Below are 11,634 nucleotides of genomic sequence, written 5' to 3' on the forward strand. Positions count from 1 at the left end.
ATGGGATGGGAAAATGGGATGAGGAAACGGGATGGGATGGGAAAATGGGATGGGATGCAGAGCTGCTCTGTCCCAACCACCACATCCTGGTCAGGTGGAAGATCCCTGCCCTGGATCTGGATGAACTTTAAGCTCCTTCCCACCCACCCCTCTCCAAAACCCAGAGCCCAGCCTGGAATGGGGCACCCCTGGGCGCTGTGCTGCCCCAGGGGAGCCCCCAGGGAAGAGCAGAGCAGGGAGAGGCCCAGCCTGAGAAAAAGCAGCGCTGCTGATAGGAGAGGGATTGGTTTCAGCCAGAGCTGCTGGCTGCCAAGCCCAGGCGGGTGCAGTTACTGAACATTCATCACTGCCTGAACTCTGAAACTTTATCAGCGGCGAGCGGCGCCAGCGCCGGCCCGGCTGCGATGGGGGCCGATAAAGCACCCGGAGATTCCGGGAGATTGGGGCTCCAGCCCCTGCAGGGACCATCCAGGCAGGGAGGAAACCCAGGCACAATGACAATGGAGTGACTTTAGGTTTCAGATGGGCTCGATAAGGCCCTGATAGATTCGGAGAGAGGGGAATGGAGCCGTCCCCGGCGCAGCAGATGGATGGGTGAGGGAGAAGGGATGAGCTGAACTGGGAGCATGGAGCAGGGAAACTGAGGCAGCTGGAGAGGAGGAGTTGTCCTTACTGGGATGGAGACTGGAGCTGTCTGCACCCAAACCCCATCCAAGAGGTGTTTAACCCCATGGTGATGCAGGATGTGAGCACCGATACGCACCAATGTGGGAAAGAAATTCCAAAATTCCACCCCTGAGGATCGGGCTCCAAGCAGCCAGCCCTGCTCCCTGCCAAAGGGTAGAACTGGGGGAGAGCCTCTCAACTGGGATCCTTCTTGTCCCACCTGGAATAAAGCATTCCAGACTGGCTGGGGGTGGGGATGCTCAGGCAGCACTCCAGCACATCAATACCAGGTGACAGCGAGGACAGAGGTCAAGCTCTGGGCTAATCCAGCACAAATTACCCTGGAGAACCCAGCTGGAGCCATCCCCTTCCTGTGGGAACTGCTCCAGGTCCACCCTGCTCCCAAAAGTGATAGAAAGGGAACAGGGATGGTTTTCAGTGTCCATCCCAAGCCTGTGACAGCTCTGGGTGATGACAAAGCCAGAGGGATGGGGACAAGGATGGGACAAGGGGACAGCAGCAGGGATGTCCCTGCTGCTCCCAGTCCCTCAGGATGCCAATCCCAGCTCCCAGGGACACCAGCAGGAGCCATGGGGGCTGCAGGGGCAGGAAGGACCCTCAGAGGGCACAGCCAGGTGGGGTGGCCCATCTGAGAGCAGCTGGCACCAAGCCTGGCACCTGGAGATCCCTGGGACAGCACTGCTCCCAAAATCCCTCCCTGCCTTCCCAGCACCCCATCCCTCCAATTCTAACTCCCTTCTCCTGCCCAGCTCTGTGGACACAGAGTTCTCTCCGTGCAAACGTGCCTGTGCTGCCTCTCTCTCTCTTTTTTCTAATTTTTTTTTTTTTCCTGTTCTTGGCATTTTGGTGGAGCGAGATAAGAGCGAAAAACAACAGAGCTGCTCGGAGAGTGAAAAAGGGAGATAGATAACACAGATACAGACTCCTACACAAAACAGTCCTGGCTTTATCTCTGCTTTTTATCACAGTTCCCCTAAAAAAAATAAAGAGAGCAGCCCAACTGGAATGGGGCAGCACATTAAAAAATGAACTTTATACTGTTCGCTCTTTAGTTTTCTATTTAGATGAAACAAATTCATGGTTGATACCTTTTCCAAACCAAGAATTCTGGAAGCTCTGTTTGCTCCAGTGGGCTGATGAGTGAGGAAAGCCAAGGAGCTGAGGATGGATGGGGCAGTGGGATGAGGCTGCTCCAAAGTACCCAGAGCAGATTGCTGCAGCAGAGCCAGATGGAGACATGGAGATGCTTCCTGAGCATCCCTGGGTGCTGCCAGCTTGGGGACAGATCCCACCTGAGATGTCCCAGCCACTGCCAGGATCCTGGCAAAGCCCAAGCTGCAGGTCCCTGGATGCAGAACAGCATCTCCATCCCAGCACAGGGACCTGACTGGACCACACCCCACCCAAAAATCCTTAGTCCCCCCATTCCTGAGGACACCTCACAGGGCTCTGCCTTCCTGCATTTCAGAGCAGCAAAAACCCAACTCCCAGGGCACGGCCAGAAAAAGGGAAGGAAAGGAAAAAAAAAAAAAAAAATGGACTGGAGGTTTTTCCCTCCCCTCGCACTCCCTTCCCTACCTTCTTTTTGAAAAACATAATTTATCTGTGTATTATCAAGAAATCCAGACACTTTAATCAGTGAGCTATGAAGTCAGTATTTCCATTCTTATCTAGCGGAGGAGTGGAAATGGAGAGCAGATAGGCAGCTCCGAGCCCGGCCGTGGTGGGGAATGTTAATGGCAGCAGCGGCTGAGCCATTGGCTACCGAGCCGCCGCTATCGCTGCCATTATCGGGCTCTTATCGCGGCAACCATCGCCGCGCAGTAATGGGGCCAGTTCAACTTTCCGCATTATCATCGGAGCTGCGAGGAGCATGAGAGGCCTCGGCTGGGAGATGGAGAAGAGCGCGGCCAAACTTCCCCCAGCGAGGGAGGGAGGGAGGGAAAGGCGGCTCTTCCAGAGGTGGGTGCTCTGCTTGCTGCTGCCAGCCTGGGTTTTCTAAAGGAGGAATGGATCCATGGGGGCTGATGCTGCTGAGCATCCCAAAAGATATGGGTGTCAACCCTAACATTCCAAACCCCAGGCACTGACCCAAAACCCAGGCACCAATCTCACCAAAGCATCCCAAAACCCCAGGCACCAATCTCACCAAAGCATCCCAAAACCCCAGGCACCAATCTCACCAAGCATCCCAAAAACCTGGGTTCCTAAAGCTACAGGGACTGACCTTGTTGAGCATCCCAAAAGATCTGGGTATCGACCCTAATATTCCCAAACCCCAGGCACCAATCTCACCAAAGCATCCCAAAACTCCAGGCACCAATCTCACCAAGCATCCCAAAACCCCAGGCACCAATCTCACCAAAGCATCCCAAAACTCCAGGCATCAATCTCACCAAGCATCCCAAACCCCTGAGTTCCTAAAGCTACAGGGACTGACCTTGCTGAGCATCCCAAAAGATCTGGGTGTCGACCCTAATATTCCCAAACCCCAGGCACTGACCCAAAACCCCAGGCACCAATATCACCAAGCATCCCAAACCCCTGAGTTCCTAAAGCTACAGGGACTGACTCTGCTGAGCATCCCTAAAGATCTGGGTATAGACCCTAACATTCCAAACCCCAGGCACTGACCCCAAAACCCCAGGCACCAATCTCACTGAGCATCCCAAAACCTGAGGCACCAATCTCACCAAGCATCCCAAAAACCTGGGTTCCTAAAGCTACAGGGACTGACCTTGCTGAGCATCCCAAAAGATCTAGGTGTCAACCCTAATATTCCCAAACCCCAGGCACTGACCCCAAAAACCCAGGCACCAATCTCACTGAGCATCCCAAAACCCCAGGCACCAATCTCACCAAGCATCCCAAAACCCCAGGCACCAATCATCCCAAAATCCCAGGCACCAACCTCACCAAGCATCCCAAAACCCTGGGTACCATCTCTAAGTGTGTTCCTAAAGCTACAGGGACTGACCCCACTGAGCATCCCAAAATATCAGGGTATTAATCCTAAGGCACATTCCCAAACCCCAGGCACCAATCTCACCAAGCATCCCAAAACCCTGGGTACCATCTCTAGGTGTGTTCCTAAAGCTACAGGGACTGACCCCACTGAGCATCCCAAAATATCAGGGTATTAATCCTAAGGCACATTCCCAAACCCCAGGCACCAATCTCACCAAGCATCCCAAAACCCTGGGTACCATCTCTAGGTGTGTTCCTAAAGCTACAGGGACTGACCCCACTGAGCATCCCAAAATATCAGGGTATTAATCCTAAGGCACATTCCCAAACCCCAGGCACCAATCTCACCAAGCATCCCAAAACCCTGGGTACCATCTCTAGGTGTGTTCCTAAAGCTACAGGGACTGACCCCACTGAGCATCCCAAAATATCAGGGTATTAATCCTAAGGCACATTCCCAAACCCCAGGCACCAATCTCACCAAGCATCCCAAACCCTGGGTACCATCTCTAAAGCTACAGGGACTGACCCTGCTGAGCATCCTCAAAGCCCAGGCACAAGCTTTAAGGTGAATCCCCAAACTCCTTCTAGCATCCATAATTCCTAGGCACTGACCCCTTAAAGCCCCAGAACCTGTTGGGTACCCACAAATTCCAGGGCACCAACCCCAAAGCCCATCCCTAAAGCAAGGGCTACCCACCCCACCAAAAAACCCCAAACCCTGGGTGTGCATTGCCAAAACTGCAGGCACCATTCCTAAACATTCCCAAAGCTCCAGGCACTGACCCCACTGAACATCCCAAAAATCTCCAGGCACTGACCTCACTGAACATCCCAAAAATCTCCAGGCACTGACCCCATCAAACACCCCCAAAAACACAGGCACCAATCCCAAATACTGCCAAAGCTGCAGGCACCGACCCCATCAAAAATCCCCAAAGCCCATGCAGTGACCCCAAAACCTCCAGACCATGACCCCACTGAGCATCCCCAAGCCCTGGGCACATCCCCAAATCCTGGGGTCACGCTCCCAGCCTGGCCAAGGCCGAGGGAAAACAATGGATCCACATTTCATCAGATGAACAAATTAGAGGAGCACATTTCCTCCACGCGCTATCGAATGGGAGATGTCAAGAAAATATGTTGATGTGAGAAAGAGGAGATAAAGAATTATTTTGGAGGAAAAAAGCCGTGGAAGGCTCTTATCTGGAGTGACTCATAGGCACACACTCCTTAACCCCACTGCAGCCCAAGGTCAGCAGTTGCATTCCTTTCGCCATTTCAGCCCTTCCAAAAAAACACGTTGCTGCAGGAACAATGTGGAGCCTTTGCCGGGCAGCCATCGGAAGAGGGAACTGTATTACCCCGAAACACTTGAACTTTCCTGATAAAAGGAGCAGCAGGACACAGCCTGGCCAAGCCAGAGAGGCCAAAAGCCCTGAGTCAGGCAGCAAAAGGAGTCATGGGATGTGGCGCAGGATAAAAAAAAAAAAAAAAGGAGATGTTGGTCTCCTGCTCCCATTGCTGCTCTTCCCCAAAGTGGGGGAGCTGATTTCTTGGCCCCACAGGAAGAAGAATGGAGCAGAGATGGAGTGAGGTGCGGGGTGGCACAGGGGCTTTTCCAATTTATCTTCTGAAATGTTGAATTCTGAAAAGCTGCAGGTTCCTCGCCCAGGTTCTCACATCCCTCTCTCTGGGCACTCTCAGCCCTGGCTGTGCCTCTGTGGAAGGTCTGGGCTCCTTTTCCCTCCACAGCAATGCCCCATTCAGTGTTTTCCAAGGCAGATCATGTTTTTTGGGTTTTTTTTTCTTTTTTTTTAGCAGGATGGACAGCACACACGGAAAACATCCTGCAAACATCCTCTTCCTTCACTGCGTTTGACCCCAAATCCACCAACACCACCAGCAGCTCTGCTGCTCTCAGTTTGGGCAGGATTATCCTTTCCCAGGGATCTGGGTGTCCCCTCAGGGCTGGGAATGTCCCAGGGCACTGAGATTCCCGTGCCAGGATGGATGTGGACACGGTGATGCCTTTGGGGTGCTGCCCCTCTCCAGGAACCTCAGCTCACTCCTTGCCCAATTCCTGCAACACCCGTGGGGAAAGCATTGCTTCCTTCCCAAGCCCTGATTGCTGAGCTGGCCACATCACAACTTGGCCAAAGGCAAAGCTGCAGCTTGCTAGGTGGCCTCGTGATTCACCATGGAAAATAAGACCTTGCCCAACCTCGGATCTGGAGGTGCAAATCGCGGCTGGAGGTGACTTCCCTGGGACACACTGCCCGGTGTGGGGCACCCCCCAGGGGTTCAGGAGGTGGAAAAGCAGCAAAAAGAACAAAACCAACCCAACCCCAGTGCTCACAGGTCCTGCAAGGAGCTGCCTGGCAGAGCCTCCCTCACTAGCAGGGCTGTGCCAGGCTCCAGGCAGAACTGGTTCAGCCATGGCCAGATCCTGCTCCCCGAGCATCCTCCTCTTCCTCCCTGCTTGCTGCAGAGGTGGGGATGGCCAGGGAGAGCCATTCTGGGATATTCCCCCAGCACAGTCCCAAAAGGGTGCCCTGGCATCAAGGGATGATGCATCCCATGGCTGGCAGGGCACGGGGCTGGTGGCCACCTGTGCTATTTCTCCATTATCCACAGAGAATGAATTCCCTGCTGTCCCCTTGGCCACCAGCTGCCAACCCTTCTCCTGGAGCTGGGGCCTGCAGGGATGCTCACACCTGTGGAAGAGGAGGAAAACTTCATCCAGCATCACCACATCCTCCACTGAGCAGGAATATGGCTTGTGGGAAACACCTGGGGAATGGCTGGGAGTGCATCCCACCAGCATCCCAACCCACCTGTGAGGACCACCACGTGTCCCCAGCCCTGATGTCACCCACAGCACATGCCAAGAGGCTGGTGACAGCTGGGATGGGCAGTGCCAGTGTGGGGGCAGCCGTGCCACAGGGCATTGCCACCTACCAGCTGTGAGGAGCCGCCAGTGCCAGTCGGATGCCACCACGCCAGGGCTGGCAGATGCCCGGGGCTGTTTGCACAAGAGGGGAGGGGCTGGCAGGCAGGCAGCACCCGTGGGTGTAGCAGACATGTGGGACATGGGGATGCCACCCTCGGGATGCCAGGAGTGGGGTACAGGGGGGTTGGGAGGCTGGGGAGGGTTGGGATGTGCAGAAAATTCCGGTTTTGGGAGGTTGATCCCGGGAGAAAACCCTCCCCAAACACCCCCCGCCCACCCGGATGGGGAAACTGAGGCACGGATGGAAAAGCGCGGCTGCATCAGAGCGGGAGGGGGAAACAGGCAAAAAACCAACAAACAAAAAAATAAATAAATTAAAAAAAAAAAAAAAAAAAAAAGGAGCAAGCAGAGGAGGCTGAACCAGTCACCTGAAAGCGAAGGCAGCGGGAAGGAGCGGGCAGGAGGCGTGCCGGGAGCATCCCACGCCACCGGCTCACCACGCCGCCGCTAAAAATAGACGCTGGGTTGGCCACTGTCATCTTCAGCAGAAACGCAATTTTCCAAGCTCCCGGGAAGGACGGATCCCACGGGCACCCCCTGCCCGGCTCCACCATCCCCTTCCCGGCATCGCCACCCTGCCCACGCGGGAGCGGCGAGCGCGCAGGAGGAAAGGAAAAAAAAAATAAAAATAAAACCGCCCAGCCCAGCACACCCCCCTGAAGAGACGGCGGCTTTAACAGCGCAGATCGCACTCGTTATCTGACACCATCTAATAGCAATTAAAGAAAATCCACTTGCAAAAATGTGACGGTGTTTTCACCTCCTCCCCCCTCACCCCTGCCCCGCGCGTTCGCTCGGCGGAGCAGAATGGGAGATAATCATCAAAAAAAGTCAAAGCTCTCATCAAACTAATGCAACATCTGCGGCCGATAACAGGCGCTGGGAGAGCTCGGCTTCTCAACCCAGAGCACGTGGAGGGGGGGAGAGGCACCCCACCACCTTGAGAAATAAAAACACACATGCAGCTGCCCCCCATCAGATAATTAAAGCGCCTGCGTTAATCACATTTGCAGTGGAACAAATTGTTGGAGCCCTTTTGCCCCTCTTTGCTGTGTTTGTTGTTGTAGCGAATCCTGCTCCGGTCTGGTGGGGAGAGATAAGTGGTGCTTATCAAGCCTGGCAATCTCTATCAGGATGGAGATCGGGGCTTGGCGCTTATCAGGAGCTCAGATCTACTGCAGCTGAGCGCAGAATAAAAAGGGAAAAAGGAAAAAAAAAAAAAAACAACCTCATGGTAAAAAAAAAAATAATAACCACAAATAGGCCCCTGCAACTATGACAAAACATTCGCTTCCAGCTCGCTTAGGAACAACAACAACAAAAAAAAAAAAAAAAAAAAAAGAAAAAAAAATCAGTATTAAAAGAACAAGGGAGGGGAAGGCACATCAGCGCGATTAGATCAATCTGCCGCTTATCGGGCTCCCCCATCGCAGGACCCGGCGCTGCGAAAGCACCGGCAGCTGCCAGAGCCTCGCTCATCAGCTGGGCGCCCGCGCTCCCATGTTTGAAGTTAATAAATATAACAGGCTATCTGGGTTGGAGATCAGCTCCTGCTCCCTATCAGCCCCTCACATCTATCTACCAGCAGAACAAAAGACAGACAAAAAAAAAAAAAAAAAAAAAAAAAAAAGAGAGAGAGAGGAAAAAAATAAACCAGCCCATAAAGCAGCAGCAGCTGCAGGGAGGTTGGTAGAGGCAGGGATGGAAAGGAACTGTCCTCTGCGGGCAGGAACCCCCAAAAATGAAAGGGAGAGATGCTCGGGGTGTTTTCTCTGCTATCAAAAGCCACCATCGCGATGCAATCGGCTTTCAAAGCCTCCCCACCGTGTGCCGGGTGGGGGGGGGGGCTCGGAGGGAGCGGCCCCTCCATCCCCGCCCGGCTCCAGCCCGGAAAGGCACGAAGAAAAGGAAGGTTAAAGCAGCTGGTTAAATATAGTCCGGTGTCTGATCTTTGTCTTATCTCTGCTGGCGATCGCCCGCTCTCCCGGCGATCTCCCCGCCAGCCTTAATCAGCGCCTCGCATCGCGCTTCAAAAAAAAAATAAAAAAAACCCAACAAAAAAAAAACCCCAACAAAAAACCCCAACCCCACAAGAGAAGGCGAAGCCCAGAGCGAGAACATCGCGTCACCCAGGAAAATAAAATCAGCAGATACCAATCTGGAGGAGGTTTTTAATGCTCCAGCCGAGATGATAAGGAGGATAGACTTTGTGGAAACAGGTCCGGTCTGTACATGAGAGGAGTCTGGTTACCGGAGCCCTGATTCATGCATACCTTCCCTGATGGAGCAGCGGCAGGGCGCTCTCGCCGCGCTCGCCGCCTCTAATGACTGTTTTCATGTTGACACATACAGGAAAGCTTCCAAGCTCTCAGCTCTTTAATCAGTTTTGGCCATCGCCGGCGGCCTGAGATCAGCCTCCCACTTTTATCGTTTCTTCACATCTCTGCAGAAAAGCAGCAGAGGAAGGAGATACGAGGAGCCGCCGCCGCCCGGCCGAGCTGCCACGGCCTCGTCCTGCCCCAGTTTGCCCCATAAAGTCCGTGTTGGTGGTTGCTGGGATCGGGCATCCCATCCCAGCAGGGAGGGAGCGGTGTCATTCCAGCGCTACCGCTCCGAACGCTCCCGCTTGGATGAGCTGCAGTTACCCAGGCAGGGCTTTTTGCCGAAATAAAGCCGCGGAAGTTGGGTAAAGCCAGAGGAGAAAAGTATCCCGAATAAAAAAAAAGAAAAAAAAAAAAAAAAAAAAAAAAAAAAAAGGAGGCAGCTGGGACTATTTTTAACTCTCCCCGGGTAAAAGTCTAGCTGAGCGTTATCACCACAGCAATCACCCCAGGCAGGGAAACAGGTAGGTGCAACTCAGCCTTGCAATTATTTCAGGAGAAAGATAAAGGTAGATTATCACATGGTGGCCAGCCTTCCCTATCCTCCCATCTCCCTCTTATCACCAGCTTCCATCGACTCGAGGGGGAAAGAAAAAAAAACACACACACACACACCGGAGAGGAAGGAGAAAAGCCAAGCTGAGCCCGGCACCGAAAAACTTCCAGCACTTTGCAGGATTTTCCTGCCTTGCTGGTACATCCTCGCTGGAGCAAAAAACAAGAGCCTGGATCGTGGGCAGCGCGACCCTCTGGAATCACAATTCCAACAGGGAGGGACAGGGATGTGACCAAAGTCCCGTGGGACCCTGTGGCCGCTCCTTAGGGCCACATCCCACCTGGGCTGGGATGCGAAGCGGGATTTGGGGAGGGGGCACAGGGCAGGGTGGGGGGTCAAGGACAGCGTGGCCAGTGGGGAGGATGGCACACGGGGACCATGGCACACGGGGACCATGGCACGGCGGGTCCAGCAGCGCCCCGGCAAATGGGGGTCCCCATACGAGAAGGGGAAACCCTGGCAGGGTTGGGGTGCTGTCCCCGAGCTGGGGTACCCCAGGATGGATGGGGAGCCCCTGACACCGTGAGGAGCCCTGGGCAGGGCTGGGGTGGCCCGGAGGCAATGGGGAGCCCCGGAGGGGGGGCGTTTGGGGAGCCCCTAGCCCCGGCTGCCGGCGCTGGATGGGAGGCAGGCAGGAGAGATAAGATCACAATTTCAGGCCGTCCCGACAGAGCGATGTTATCAGGACGGGACTTGCAGAACGGAATATTTTAAAGCCTTATCGAGGCCCCCATCGGGAGCCGGTACCGGAGCCACCGCGCTGGCGGGGGGGAGGCGGCGCGGGAGGGGCGAGCGGCGGGGACAGAGAGCGAGGCGGGAGCGGGAACCGGCACCCACGGCGGCCGGCCCGGGTGGGTCCCCGCCGTGTCCCGGGTGTGTCCCGGGAGTACCGGAGGGACCGAGGGAGGAGGTGCGGGAGCACTGCCGCAAAAAAACCCAAACAAATAAGGCTGGGGGCGGTATGACCAGCACAAAACAAGGGAAGGGGATACCGACAGCCACGACTCACGTTTGATCTGCCGGGGGTTGCTCTGTTTCCTCCTGGACATCGCTCGGCAAGGGGCGAGCCCGGCGCCCCGGCTGGCGGCTGGGCGGGCGGCAGGTGGGTGGCGGCGGGCGGGCCCCCGGCTGCTCGCATGCCCGCCCGCCCGCCCGCGGGGCCGGGGCCGGGGCCGGGGCCGGGGCCGGGCCGTGCTCGGCGGAGCGAAGCCGCCGCCGCCGCCGCCGCGGGATTTTCTCAATGGGCGCCGTGCCGGATCAAACCCGCGGAGCGCTCCGGGGGGCGGGGCCGCGCCGCCGCCGCGGCCGCCCATAGGCCCCCGCCCCCCGCCGGCCACGCCCACCGGATGGCGCGCGCGCGGCGGGGCGGGGCTAACGGGGAAAGGGGCGGGGCCTCCGGGGCTTCATCCTTTGCCCCGCGGGGTCCCCAAAAATTCTCCCGCGTGTCCCCAAAAATTCTCCCGCGTGTCCGCAGCTCCGCTGGGTGATCAGAGAGGCGCCGCGCTCTGCTCCGCGTGTCTGGCCCCGCCCCGTTGGCTCGGGCGCCACTTTTGGGTGTCACCGCCCATCCTCAGCATCCCAGACTCTCCTTTTGGGGTCTCAGTCCTTTCTGGGTTTCACAAATTTCAATCCTCAGCATGTCAGACTCTGCCTTTGGGGTCTCAATCCTTTTTGGGTTTCACGAGTTTCAGTTTGGGGGCACCTGTGGGGTCTCTGGAAGCTCCTGCACTCACAGTGATCCCTCTGCTGGGACCTCAGTCCCCTCGCTGGGTCCCAATTCATCTCTCAAAGCCTCTTGTGGGGTCTCCCCAAACCTTTCTGTGGGGACCACAGGGGGTCTCTTTTGGATCCCTTGGAACTCCTTTTATTTCCAGACAAATGGCCCAAAACCTCCCACTTGTGACTTCCATGGCCACCGTGACCCTGGCTGGAGGTTGGGGACACCCCAGGGTTCCCCTTTGACATCGCCCCAGCCAGCTGACCTGTGAGCATGAAGAAATTTTGGGGTGAAATGTGAGTTAAACAGGAGC

General features: G+C 55.7%; 1 protein-coding gene across 4 annotated transcripts in view; it reads right to left on the reverse strand.

The window, feature by feature from the left end:
• Positions 1–10,932, reverse strand: part of ZFPM1 (zinc finger protein, FOG family member 1) — a 35,341-nt gene extending 24,409 nt beyond the window's left edge. For 2 of the 4 annotated variants that reach the window (XM_079315962.1, XM_079315957.1), the window contains exon 1: positions 10,614–10,932. In XM_079315962.1, the coding sequence (XP_079172088.1) occupies positions 10,614–10,917 (304 nt within the window). In that variant the 5' untranslated portion in view covers positions 10,918–10,932. Of the gene's footprint in view, positions 1–8,940; positions 9,378–10,613 lie in introns of those variants that run through there. The other 2 variants (XM_079315958.1, XM_079315959.1) reach the window with 2 other exon arrangements.
• Positions 10,933–11,634: the final 702 nt, after the last annotated feature.

This window comes from Erithacus rubecula (assembly GCF_903797595.1).
Source record: "Erithacus rubecula genome assembly, chromosome: 12".
Taxonomy (NCBI): domain Eukaryota; kingdom Metazoa; phylum Chordata; class Aves; order Passeriformes; family Muscicapidae; genus Erithacus; species Erithacus rubecula.